The sequence below is a fragment of the Amphiprion ocellaris genome, chromosome 1 (assembly GCF_022539595.1).
Source record: "Amphiprion ocellaris isolate individual 3 ecotype Okinawa chromosome 1, ASM2253959v1, whole genome shotgun sequence".
In the NCBI taxonomy this organism is placed as follows: domain Eukaryota; kingdom Metazoa; phylum Chordata; class Actinopteri; family Pomacentridae; genus Amphiprion; species Amphiprion ocellaris.
Window position 1 is genome coordinate 37,856,208 of NC_072766.1, and position 14,323 is coordinate 37,870,530.

Consider the following 14,323-nt stretch of genomic DNA (forward strand, 5'->3'; position numbering starts at 1 on the left):
ACAATTTCATTTTAAAACTGAAAACAGAACTATTGGTCTGCGTGTGTTTGTTTCCGGAATCCCTTGAACGCAGCACGGAGGCAGAGCGGCACTGCGCGAGCTCCTTCCTCCTCCCTCCCCCCCCTCCCTCCCTCCCTCCTCGCGCCTCTCTGAGCGTGTGCCCGCCGGTGAGGGGGCGCGCACGGGAGGCGGCGGGGGGTTGTGCTCGCTCCTGCTCGCTCCTGCTCTCTCTGCTCTCTGACCCCAGTGGCAGCTCCGACTCACTGCACTCCGGCTCCCCTCCGCCACACCGAGCCGCGCTCTCTCTCTCTCCCCCGTCTCTCCCCCTCCGCTCTGTCAGCCTCTCTCGCCCTCCTTCTCCGGCTCTCTCTCTCAGCCCCCTCCGCTCTCTCCTTGTCTGGTTTTCTCTTCCACAGGAGCCAGCCGAGGTCCCGCCGGGTCGAAGGTTCTGCCCCTTTACCCGCCCCGGACTGCCGCAGCCTTCCCCCTCGGACGGCCGAGGAACCTTCCCCCGCTCTCCCTGCTGCTGCTGCCGCCGCATGGACCCGCGTCCCTCCGCCGCTGCTGCCGCCGCCGCGTAGAGGGCGACCCCGACCCGACACGCTTTCTCCGGCCAGATATCTTTTTTAAAAAAGAGGCACCGCACGACGAAGGTAGAGCAACCTTTCTGCTTGGCTTTGAACCGGGAGGGAGGGAGGAGAGGGCAGGAAAGGAGGAATTCCTGACACAAAGCCGTCGGTTAAAAGGTGGTTGTCATTTCCGAGGAAGAGCAGGAGGTTAGCGGCGGTGCTGTGACACTGACCACCTCCGGCTCTTTTCTTTTTTTATCATCCACGGAGCAGAGTTCAAGCCCCGCTGCACGGAGCTTTTCTTCTTTTTATTTTCTTTTGTTTTTCTGCGTGCAAGCGGCGCATATCCTCGCACCGTGTACGGTATCAGAAAGGGTCAATTTATTCGCCTTCACCCCCACCACCCCCGGTCCGCCGCTCACCGCTCCACCGGAGTGATTTCTACCCATGAAGTTAGCTTCGTACGCCGGCGTCCAATGCGTGTGTGTGTCCGCCGCCGTTGTCGTGGGGGGTAAAGCAGCTCCGTGCGAAGCTACAGCGTGCATAATAAAAATCTATTGCCAGGGCAGGTTTGGTAGCAGCTAAGCTACACAGCTAGTTGATGCTGCTGCTGCTGCTACTGTAGCCATAAGGTAGAGGCAGGCAGGCGAGTTTCAGCAGCTCACTCACATGCACAGAGGAGATTGTGGAGCATGCTGCACAAATAAACACAATTTCTCCGCCTGATTTTGCATAAAAAACAACCAGAAAGCTCATTTTATTGCAGCTGCAGCAACATTAGTGCAGCTTTATTTTTTGCCTTGCAGAGGTGAAGTGTTTTTTTCTGCTTCTGCACACAGCAACCAGGATTCATTATCTCCCCCCCACCCATTTTTTTCTAAACTTTACAATGCAATGCTTGACTTTTATTTTTCAATTTAAATGATTTTTCCCACCTGGGCATGCATTTTTTTGACTTAAATTCATAGCACACCTCACAGGAAGCTGCATCCATCTGACCCAGAAAACACAAATCAATGCTTTAGGTGAAAATAGGGCAGTTTATTTATTTTTTTTTGTTTAAATTGAGGAAGAAAAGGGTTTTTTCTCTTTTCTTTAACACACCGCTGCATCCCAGGATTTAACCATCAAATGAATTATGGAGCTTGTTGATTTCCCTCCAAAAGAGATGACAGACTTGTTAAATTGAGGGCCATTTTTTCCCATTTTTTTTTCCTCTTCTTTTTTTCCGCCTCCTTGTGCTTGGCTACATCAGGAGGTCTGCTGGTATAAAAAAAAAAAAGAAGAAAAAAACGCTTGTCAAGCCCACAGTGGCCACTTTACTATCAGTTAGGGAGGTCAGACAGGAGGGAGACACACAGCAAACCTGGTGAGTGAGCTCTGAGGATGCACAAATGCTTTCGTCGTGCAGAATTTCAGCTGTTTTTCCTTAATTTTTTTGCAGTTTTACCTAATTTAATCTTTATTGTGCAGTCGTGCAAAGACACCAGAGCAGGCAGACTGATTGGAGCACCAGGCCTGGACTGACAAAAGCAGTTCTTTTGTTTTATTTTGCGTTTTTTTTTTTTTGCAGGGTGATTGTCAAAGGGGACCTGCTTCATGCATGTTTTTTATTCAAGGCTTTTCAACAGTTCAGCAGCAGCAGCTTTTCCATCTCGGTTTATTTAATTTCAACGGGCTGATGACTCGGAGGTCACGCCTGCAGTGATTTTTATCTTTTTTTACATTTGAATACGTTAGTTTGCAGAACAGCAATTAAAAAATCCAGAAAAGTTGTGTGCAGACTCTTTAACAAAAAGCCATATTGCTTTTAAAGGTAGAATGAATCTGCTAATTGTCTTCTTTAAGTTGCCTCGCTGCTTTATTCTAATTGGAATGATCAGGAATTTTCTTTTTCAAAATCAAAGTCACAATTCTGCTTGTGTTTGAGAAGCCAAACAAGCAAATTGTTTGCTGTTTCATTACTTTGTTTTTTGCAGTTTTTTTCTCGTGCATTTCAGTGTTTTTGAACAACAAAAGTGTGCACATTTATTCTGGGAGGTTTTGTGTTGCTTGTCGTGTGAAAAACCTTTGTGTGTGGGTGCGTTGGAGCCTTGTGAAAGCAGCTGATTTGTGTGTGTGTGTGTCGGTGCAGACTGCAGTGTGTCGTGGTCGAGTTGGTCGGCCGGGTCGCTGCTGTTGCTGCTGCTGTGGGAGACTTCCTGGGCTTCTTGAGCGGCTCTGAAGGATGACCGCCGCACGGCTCGCTGCTGAATCCCGGTGAACGAACGGCGTCTCATGTCCAAACGGCGGAAGGATGGCTCATGGCAAAGTGACCATTACGGTGGACGAGTACAGCTCCAACCCCACGCAGGCCTTCACACACTACAACATCAACCAGAGCCGCTTCCAACCTCCACACGTCCACATGTAAGTCACACACACATCTTTTACCTGCACTAATAAACCCATGACTAGTTTTTATTCACACATCCTGCCTGTTTTCAGCTTTAAACTGCCTAGTGAGGAGGTGTAACTTTTAAACATGCATCATGCTTTTCAGACATTTTCTATGCTTTGATGGTTACTGGCAGGTTTTGCATGAAGTGTCAAACTATTTTTAGGTGCATCCAGAAGCCAATCAGGACCCTTTTTGATGCAGGGTCTTTGTTTATTCTTTGATTTAATTGGCTCGTGCTCAGAATGAGTATGGTGGCTGGCAGGGACAAATTTTGTCAACAGTATAAACTGTACTGATGCAAGACTGGGGGAAGTGAAATCTTACGGTTTAGAAAGTTTTAGCAGAGGGTGGCGAGTTAAACTCTGCACACACCGAATACAAACTGCTTTCTTTCAAAGGGTCTTGCAAATTTGAGCAGAAGATTTTCTGACTTCTGGTGTTTATCTTGGCTGTCGTGTGTCGTGGACGACTCGCCGCAGTTTGCTGTGGTCGTGCCATGAGACTGTTATCATTTGTGCCATGGTGTCACTGCGGTGCGCGGGCGCTTTGTCCGCATTAGGCCGCTCTCTTTATTTATTTATCAGACCAGTTACTTAGCGTTGCTCCTGTCTGATGCGGTTATGCTCTGCCTCTCATTAGTGGGTCAGGCCGCTGTGACCCGTCAGCCCTGGCCACGCACACACTCATCACAGCGCCGTGAGTTTTATCTGTGCACACATATTAACAGAGCCGCTGCTCACGTTGAGTCTCCTTCCAATTAGAGCAGTTTTTGAGCTTCTGCAAAAGGTTTGGGTCTGATTGTTGGTCGTGGTTGCGTGCACAGTGTGCTAGAGACATTTTTTAATATTTGCTGAGAGTGTTGTGTGTGAAGTTAACCTGCAGCAGAGCCAGGAACAGACCGAAGAAGAGCTCCAGAGTGCTGCTTGTAAGGCGTTTACTGCATCATTAAGAGTGGAGTTTTTCTGTCACTTGAATCTTACTCACAGTCCTTCAAATGTCTTCATTGTCTGCATCTTTTGTGCAGCACGTAAGGGTGAATAAAACAAGGCCAAAATAATGAAATGTGGAGCGTCGTGACGGTGATTTGCTTCTCAATAAGTTGATGCTACTTTGAGTTTTAGAAACACCAATTACATGAGGAAATACAGCTCATGCCAACACTGAGCGCTAATTACACAGTCGCCATTGTTACTGACAGATTTGGCATTAAAAGTAAATGCAACTGTGCAATTCCCAGATCTTACGATATAATTAAATTGTTGACGGAAAATCACAGTAAAGCTGAAAAACGATATTTCCTCTGTTTTACTTGTTGGAATAGAGACGTGCTGATATCACAGATTGTTAGTTCAAGCAAGTTATGTTAAAAAGCTGCAAAATGAACATGTGATTGACTTTATTGTGATCTTCTCTTTAAAACTTGTCTCCTCAGTTGCTTCAGAGGATGATAGAACAGTTGATGAAGTTGTATTTTTGTATGTATTTCTAATCAGGCAGAAATTACACTTAAGTTTGAAGTTAAACAGAAACACAAGTTGGAGTTATCTGGTTGAATTTGATGTTTATGGGCATCAGATATTAGACAGTTTGGGACACCTGCACCGAGACGTTGATACTGAAGCTCAGATCTGGAGTTTGTAACATGATGTGCGATGGATAACGAGATATATAAACATCACAACTTCAGATAAATTAGAGCTGGAGGAAGATTGGGGCAGCGGTGCGAGATCTCTGCAGAGCTGAAAAGTTAACCAGCTGCACAGCTTCATTTTAGGGAGCAACAACATCTGGCAAACAAGTTGTTGTTTTTTTTTAATATATATAATATTGTTTACTTCAAATGCCATATTTCTGTGTGTTCATATAAACAGGATTATTTTAGAGGGATGAGATCGTGTAAACAGCTAAATGGGAGTCGTACCTTCCTCCAGGTCTTGGCAGCGTGTTTGCATGATTTTGTTGTTTCGGGATTTGTAGGCTCTGAGCAGGGCAGCCAGCGTCGGGGCATCGAATGTGGAAAAAGAAGACGACGTCACCTATCAGTTTGTGTTACGTCAGTCCGTTTTAATGGCTGACAAAGACGGCTATAAATCAGGCCAAATGCTTCAATATGAATCAAGGTTAACACATGCCAGGCGGCGCAGGATCCACCAGAACAGGCCGGTTTGATGTCTGAAGAGGCTGCATCAATTCTTTTTCATTTTCGTCAAATAATAGAACATAGGAGCAATATTTTCTGGCTTTAAAACAAGACAGAATGACCTCTGCAAGGTTATATTTTTGTGGAAATTTCAGTTTATTTTTGGATTTATTATTATTTTATGCTTCTTTGATTGACAGTGTTTTTTTCCCTCGAAATTCTTGGTTCATATCTGATGTTTTATTCGCAGTGTTGCACCAGTTGTCTATAAGAAAAATTCAGTGAGAGAAGCCTTAAATAAAACCTCCTTCTGGAAGGAAAACGGAGAAACAAGCGAAGCTGGAAAAAGAACGAATCTGCCCGATGTGTTAAGAGGAAAATCCTGAAAACATGTCTCACAGTGGATCCTCATTTGTCATCTGGAGACAGTTTAGTTTTATTCCAGACAGCAAGTAAGAGCCGATTGTTTGCCTTTAGGTTGCAGCTGGGAAAAAAAGAAGTTTATTTAGTTTAAATGACGTATTAAGACAGCAGTGAGTAACACCAGCGCTGAAAAATAAAACGGCGACACGGTGGATAAGGTGCACAAATTCAGTTACATTTCCTGAAAATCGGAACAAATAATCACAGTGTTTATCTTTATAATCAGTATAATCATTTTGTGCCCATATTGCGCGGCCCTGCTGCTTTTTCCATTTGCACTGTGGTAGTTTTAGGAGGTGTAGCCCCTGCAGAAGGGGATGTGTTGAAGCCGTGGGGCCTCTCAGCAGATATGTGTTTGGATAAATACATTAGGCTGTTTCCTGGCTTCCACAGAGCCTGCAGTGTTTTACCCTGTCATTCTTAAACTCAGACTGGGAACCCTGGGATTGCACACACACACACACACACACACACACACACTCCTATGAACCCATCCCCCCGCTATGTTTAAGTGCTTATAGAATACGAGCTCTGTTCTAGGAAAGTAAAGGCTTGTTTAGATTTGGGAGATAATGATCCGACTTTGCTTGCCGTTCCTTCTCTCGCTGCATCCACTGGATTCGGACGTAAATAAAAGTTTTTATTGCTCTGTAAGCAAAAAGGAAAAAAAAAAGAAATCAAGTGAACAGGGCTGCCTGCTTTTTGAAATATAACCCCTGCTCTAATGTTTTTTCACCCGGAATATTTAGATTTCTCAGATGGAGCACAGCAGCGGCTTTTGTGTGGCCGTGGAAGGTATATGAAACGTGCATGTGGAGCACGTACACAGTCATGCAGTCAGACTGACAAACACGCAGGCAACACGGTGGCAGTTACAAGCTAATGCTCAGGAACGTGACCCTGGTGTCAAAGTGGGCTTTCTGCAGAGCTCAGGACGCCTCTGTCTCTTGTCTGCAGGAGAGCGACAGACTCAGTGCAGCCCTGTTTGTGTCTGGTTTATTTTTCTGCGGTGTCTGTGTTTTATTTTTTTTTCTTTCCTCCTATCCTCAGCCCCCTCGTTGTCCTCGTCGTCGTCCTCGTCTTGTGAAATGAAACGCTCAGCAACTTGGAACATATGCTTCGAGTTGGGACGCTAATGGCTTTGAATCCAATTTGAGCAGGATCTGGGCAAGACTGCGGGAAGGCCCGACGCGCAGACAGACAAACAGACGGAGAGTCGAGACTAGAAAGACTCCTTTTAAAAAAGCTTTTCAAAAACAATTTTAGGAGTAAAGAAGCCCCAACACCTGCCGGCACCTAAATTACACCATTTATTACACTTTATTCCATATGTCTCATTTCATAAAACCTGCTGGGACGAACCAGATTCTGTAAAAAAAAAAAAAAAAAAAAAAAATCTGTGTCCTTTGATGCAAAAGGACTCCTAACAGGAAGAAGTTTTCAGTCCTTTAGACAGCATGGACAGACACAGGATTCTCAGACTAACTTAATATGAAAAACTTGAGGCAAAAATAGATGCATGTGAAAGTTCAGACTTCAATTTTATAAAATCAAGTTATTAAAGAATGCACACAGAGTGGATCAGGGCATTTTTGAGAACAAAAACTTTTGCTGTTCCAAACCAAAAATGAATAGAAATATTCATATTTCTTTTTAGCTAACAATGTAAAACAAGAAACCTTATATTATCTTTTTGAACTCTAAATCTAAAAACATGAAAAATGGTTTTCATGATGTGCTGCTCTGTTGGGAAAACAACCCCAAATATAACATTAGTATTGTGATATTTTATCAAAATCACTTTATTTTACGTCATTAAAAAAAAAATGCCAAAACAAAACCATTTACACTAACCAGATCCTACAAAAAACTAAAAATTCTGCACTCATTGATGCAACCAGGGGGCCACGACTGACGACGTGTCGACAAAGAGTCACATGACAAAAATTCTGGGATTTTTCAGCTGAGCTGCAGGCTGTGTTGACATTGATGGCAGACACAAAATGTAAGTAGTGAAATATTTATACTTTGTGGAGTCATCATTTTTTCCGGTGTTGGTACATGTGGATTCCACATTAATCACAGAAATTCAACTTAAGGTCTTTCTTTTTTATTATTCATTACATTATAACTGTGTGATTCCTTATAGAAGACATTTCTCTCCACTTCTAGTCGTGGTTGTTCGGTTTCCATAGAGGTGTAGGACTTTGTGTCGCAGTGAAAAATGAGCCCACAGTGAGTGAAAGTGTGACAGGAGCCAAAAACGCCCAGAAGCTCCTGGAGTTCAGAGGGTTAAACCCTCTTAGTTCTGGGTACTGGCTAACCTCAGAAACGCATTAGCAGCAAATCATATTTGCTAGAGGTCAACCGATATATCGGCCGGCCGATATTTTGGGCCGATATATGGACTTTTTCCAAAATCGGCCATCGGCCGATTTTTACAAATAAAAAGCCGATTTGTGATCAGGCACCCGTACGGGCAGCTGCCGCGACCGCTTTTCCCTTAGAAGGACCCCCGGCACTCAGAGAGCGGAGCATGAGCGGAGCGAGTGAGCCAGGCAACAACAAGCCTCGCTCCACACCTGCTTATTTGGTAAAAAAAAAACAGGTAAGAGATTTGTTTCTTGGTAAGAGAGAAAATGCAGTGTATTTAATTTGTAATATATACACGTATATACTTTTAGTGTTTACATTGCCTTTTGTAATCGATGTGCTTTAAAAAAAAAAAAAAGATATCGGCCTTAAAAATCAGCTTCTACAATCGGCTTTAGATATCGGCCATCGGCTGAAAATTTTTTTAAAAATCTGTATCGGCATCGGCCTTTGAAAATCCCATATCGGTCGACCTCTAATATTTGCCACTGCTCTCAACACTTAATTTCCTTGGGCTGTGTTCTTGTAAAAGACATTTCTGGTTGCAATTAAAATCCTAGCAGTGCTGCAGTTAATGGTTGTCTTAACAATCAGTTACCCTGTAGATTGTTTTCCTTTAATTAATTCTTCAAAAATGTCGAAAGTGGAGGGAAAGCCATCATAGTTTCTCACATCCCAGTATGACATCTTCAGATCTTCTGTTTTGTCTAAAATAAAAGTTGATAGAAAAGAGAAAAAAAACAACAAATCCTCATTTTTGGGAACTCTTCTTGCCGTATAAATGACAAGTTGTCCTCAATTTATTATAAATTGACACATTTTTTGAAGGTCACATCTTAGTGAGGAATGTCTTTGCGAGCATTTTATCCACTGGAGTATGAAGGTGTGACAGACTGAAGCGGCTGCATGAAGCGTTGCAGGGCGAAAAGCGATCCAAACCCTAAATAACACAGAGTTAATCAAGTGCAGCAAATTAGATTGTGCAGGGACGACGTTGTTTGTGGCTGATCTCGATCGCAGATGTGTTGGCATCTCTCAGTCGATGATTTAACTGCATTACGCCATTAACACCTTCGGAGTGTTAATTTATTTGATTCCCACAGGATCTGTGCGACGTGCGGGCCGGCAGACCTGAGACGGTGGAGAAAAACGACTTCCCCGGTGCTGCCGGGTCGGAGACGGGAGACACGCTGGTGTCATTAGACGTATAATCTGATTTATCAGCGCTGTACAGAAGAGATATTCTGCTAATCTGCTTATATCTTGAATTGTATTTCTGAAATTGGTCCGTGTGTGCGCGCATCTTTAATGCATCAAAGAGGAATTTTCCTTTTTAACTCCATCGGTAAACCCTTTTAAAGAATGTTTGTGATTATGAAGCGAGTTTCCCTGCATGGGTTCAGTATCGCTAAAAGAAACATGCTGGGATTTTTAATGATGGCTGAATGGCGGTGCCGAAGAGAGAGGAACCTGGTTCACAAAGTTGTTGTCCATTCGTCGTTCAGAGTTGTTCTAAATGGCACCTAAAATGGGACTCTGCTGAGTTAAGAGCTGTCAGAGCGGCCGTGGAAACATTTGTCAATACGAACGCCGGTGTCTGCCTCTTTCTGTTCTTTTTTTAGTTTCACAGTCTGCCTGCTTTAGCCACCAGCTTTGTTTTTGTGTTTCAGGTTTTAAAGTTCAGTTCCAAGTTTTGTCAACAGGGTGTTGAAAAGCAGTAAATTGTTGCTCGTAAAAACCTACAGCTCTCCTGCAGCCGATAGTCACTTTGAGATTTAAATTTGATGTTTCCATTAGGGCTGGGGATTCTTTAAAAAGTTTCAATAACAGCACTAAGGCACTACGTTAGTTTTTGTACAAATCCATCCAACAGATGTGTGCAGCTCGGTCTTTAACAGCGTATAACGTAGAAACAAAGTCATGCAGGTGGAATTCCACCGCACATAAGAGATGTCTGGCTTGTCTTCATTTATTAGTATTTAAACATGTTTACGAATCTGTGATTTATGGAGCTTTAGCCCTCTGAACTCAAACAAGTTTCTGGGCGTTGCTCCTCCTGTCACATATTTATTCACTGTGGGCTCATTTTTCACTGCAGTATTAAGTCTATGGAAACAACAAACATGACTAGAAGGAGACATAACACAAGTCTGTTTTTCCGTGCAGTACAACACAGTTATATTGCCATAAATCAGAAAAACGGAAAAAAACAAAAGTTGAATTTCTTTGATTATTTATTCTACAGAAATTGAGAAAGCCCACAGTCAACATTACCCATGGGTGTCACCAATATTGTAAAAAAAAATAGTGACTCTATATACTATCAACTTTTAACTGTTTGCCTTTTAAATTAAACACAGCCTGGAGTTCAGCCGAATAGTGCCTGAATTTTTTGCCATAGGACTGTTGGTCATGCCTTAGTCAATAATGGCTTTATAGTTGCACCAAGTAGTGCAGAATTTTTTGTTGTTTTAAAGAAACGGGTTAAACCCAATGCCTTATTTTTGCATGTTTAATTGAGATACTTGGAATGACGTGATTTTGTAGAAATACAATGCATTTAGGCTTAAATTTGGATAGCATACCTTTTATACCTGCCAGCTGGTTTTGGGTTACAGAGGACTAATGCAAAACAACAGGACAAGAACTGTTCCTGATTATTATACAAAGATCAAAATTGTGGTTTTAAAAAGCAAATAAGTAATAAATAGTTTTTAATACTTCATGCTTTTTGGCTCCGGAGTAATTGCAGTCGGATTAGGAGCTCTAGTTTCTGTACAAAGCAAGATGGTAGGACAGACATCCTGATTTAAGGGAATTAAGGAAGAAAATATTTTGGAAAATTGGCTAAAATCTGTAATTACATGGAACATTCCTGAATACTTTCAGGAAGACAGAATGGTTAGGCATAGATTTCTAAAAACAAAACTTGTGAAGTGAAGAATCTGGTTTATTTAGTTTGTTATTTCCAATATCAGGACACTTCAGACTGCATTATTGCTTGTGTACTGGAGCCGTTTGACTGAGGCAGAAAGATGCAGCTGCATTCAGTCTGTTTTTGTTGTATGTAGTCGGACTGTTTTCCCCGGTAGGATTGAACTGGACATAGTAGATGTACAGTGGTTGGTTACTTGACTGTTGATCTCAGCAGCCTGTTAGAAATTAGCATCCTCTAACGCAGCTCAGTTACATCTTCACACAGAAGCATCACAATTCTAATAAAACTTGTGGCACACAAAATATTTTCTTTTCCTCTTTTGACACTATTATTCTGTCCTGATTATTATTTACTCTGTAGAAAGCATCATTCACTCAAGACACCTGAGCTCATTGCATTAATTTTAATGCTGGGAAATGGAAATTCTCCACCACCCCCACCTCCTTGCATGCTAAAAAAAATATTCCACATTTAACAAACTCCTTCTTCTCCAGATGCCTTGTTAATTATTCCCGCCCTCTGAATAATTGAGGAGCTCGTAAATATGAATCATTTAATGCCGCTGCCGCCTGCATCCATACACGTGGATATTCTGACACAAGCTGCTGAGGAAACAGCACCAGAAGGACGCAGCCTTCACACATTCATTTCCAACACCGTCCTGGTTTTTATTAATGAACTCCTTAAGGATTTTTTTTTTTATGTGCCACAGTTCCTTTTTCCTAGAAAATTGGAACAGAGCTGTGAGTGTGGTTGAGGAAATTGGTTTTGGAACAGCGAGAGGAACTGTCCCTGTTTCAGAGCTGATACTGTTAGAAATGGCGCGCAGTGAAATTCAGCCATAAAATGAGTTTGTGTATCGGAGGGAGGCGGAGTCATGTGACAGAGGAGGCCGGTCGAGGTGGCGGGATGATAATTAAACAGGACATTTCTATCTCTGTGTTGGTAATAGTAGCTTTTCTGCTCATGTGACTCCATTTCCTCCATGAAATGGATTGTGTCTCTTTCCAGGAGAGGATTCTGCTCTTTCTTGTCTCTTGTTGTGGATAAACAAGTGAAATCTTGTTTACTAGAACCCCTCAGCTCTGGGAACTGCTTTGAGGATGCTCAGATAATTGGCAATTTAATTGTGGAATAATGTGTGACTTGCAAAGCAGGGAGATTTACCATCAAACACAACACAAGTGTCAGTGTTTTCACCCCCCTTTAATAGAAACACAAACGAGAAAAATAAATGCTCATGTTGAGTTCTCGAGGTGAACCAGCCGTTTGGGAGGCTCTGTTGTGTATTTTCATTTCTCTATTCATCATCGCAGCTATAAATAAACCTTATCCTCTTGGTTTCGAGAAATAGAACTATTGAGTTACACGTCTGAGGCCAAACATGTGTTTTAACTTTTTTTATTGTTTCCTATGGTAGCAACAGCTACAAATGCGAACTATAATTGTTGCAATACTGGTGTTTTATTAGTTTCTGGTGCAGCTACAACCTGAAGGTAAACGCCATCCATTGTGTTCTTCTGTGTCTGGTTTAAAGCCACAGTGTGTCCAGATGATGTTCAGCAGGATTTAGTTAAGTAACCTTTGTCAGAAATGTTTCCCACAGTTGTTTTGTGAGGATTTCTTTGCTGCTTCTCCACCTTCATGTTTGTTTGCATCATGTGGTTGTAATCGGTCAGCAGTAAAAGCAACACTAGCCTGGATTCAAACTTCTGAACCTGCATTTTTATTTTCACTACACAATAAAGTCCTGCACCTCTATGAAAACAGCACAACCATGGCTATGAGTAGAGAAGACTCAGCAGTATGACTCAGTTAAAATACCATGAATCATAAAAAAAGAAAAATTGAAAGTTGCACTTCTGTGATCGTTTATTTTACAAACATTGAAAAAACCTGGAATTAGCATTATACAACATTTTCCAAGAGCCCACAGGTGTTACCAGTACTGGAAAGCAATAGTGACTCTCCAGTAAACGTGTATGAAGTCAAACATCTGTGGTATGTTATGCATGTGCATGCTTTCTGTCTGCTCTGCCTGCAGCTCAACCCAGTTCAAGCTGAAAAGTCCCTGATTTTTTGTCATGCCACAGTTGTTGGCAGCTGAGTCACTAATGACTTAGTAGTTGTGCCGAAGACCACAGAATTTTTTGGTTTTTACAGAATGTGGTTGCTACAAACGGTTTATTTTTGCTCATTTTTTAAATGAGATATGTAGAATGAAGTTTTCACTGAAATATCAGCTCATTTTGTTGATCAAACTGCGTGTCACAGAGGAGCAGTTCAAGGAATGTCGGAAAGCTTAAAATTCTGATATTATATTTTGGCTTTGACACTTCCTGGCACTGATAAATGGTGTAATTTTGGTAATTTTCTTAATGACAACATGCTTTTCAAACCCACTGCCAGGTTCGGACAGTTAAAGCTAAAGTATGCCCAGATGACAGATGATCCACTTTTAGGAGGTAAAACATGTCAAGCAGGATTTTGTTCTGCATTTTTTATGAGATCTGTTTTCCACAGTTGCTTTATGTGAAGTTTTCCTGCTGCTTAATGTTTGTTTGGTGGTTGTGGTCGGTCAGCAGTAACACAAACACTAGCCTGGGTCCAGACTTCTTTGATTTCCACCCACGTTGATTCAAATATGTTGGATAAACAACCAAGTCGGTTGTTTTTTTAGGTTGGATTAAGGAGGCATTGATGTTTTCCTGCTCCGAAACTGGTGACAAACATGGAGGAGACAAAAAAACTTACTGAAATAATAACTTTTAAATCAATATATTGTCTTGATCAACATAATTTAACTTACCGACTGCTATTGTGTGGACTGAAAATGACATTGTCGCAAAACATAGACCCTACTGAGAGCAAAATAACCCCCTACCTATTTCCCATAAAGGAAACGGCGAGCACGAATACGCCATCGGCCTGAATAATAACGAAAGAGCTATTCACTATGATTATGAGGCTATTGATGCACCACAATAGGACTTTTCCGCAACCGAAAACACCTCGGTGGCCCGGAAATCTGTAATTATGAATCAATGGCACCTAAAAGAGTTTCCAATTAATAGCGGCGGCCTCACCTATGTTCCGTTTTCCTCTGGAAGGGTCTGTGGAGGAACAGCAGTCAGACTCGAGCTCTCCCGAGAACAAAGAAGCGGTCCCAGTTCGCGGCCTTTTGTTTCTGTCGGCCTGCCGCTGCTTGCCGGTAGGAGTGGAGGGGCTTTTGTAACAGGAGAACCCTTGATTAAGTTCCCTCTCCACCCCCGACCGGCTGCTGCAGCCCGGTGGGTCGGTGCTGCTGCTTGCTGGTGCCGCTGGTGGGGGTTAAGTGACAGTTGACATTGGACAGGTCTGCTTTTTTGGAGATTGAAGTCCTTTTGATGTCTTTGAGATTCTTTTGGTCCTTTGAGGCCCTGGAGCCTGGCATCGGCGGG

The 14,323-nt window shown here is 42.5% G+C and overlaps 1 protein-coding gene across 2 annotated transcripts in view; it reads left to right on the forward strand.

Annotated features, from left to right (window-relative positions):
• Nucleotides 1–229: 229 nt before the first annotated feature.
• The window catches only part of mpped2a (metallophosphoesterase domain containing 2a), a 107,081-nt gene continuing 92,987 nt past the window's right edge, over nt 230–14,323 (forward strand). Inside the window, exons 1-2 of one of the 2 annotated variants that reach the window (XM_023298899.3) lie at nt 230–653; nt 2,704–2,978. In XM_023298899.3, the coding sequence (XP_023154667.1) occupies nt 2,866–2,978 (113 nt within the window). In that variant the 5' untranslated portion in view covers nt 230–653; nt 2,704–2,865. Of the gene's footprint in view, nt 654–1,788; nt 1,939–2,703; nt 2,979–14,323 lie in introns of those variants that run through there. The other variant, XM_023298900.3, reaches the window with a different exon arrangement.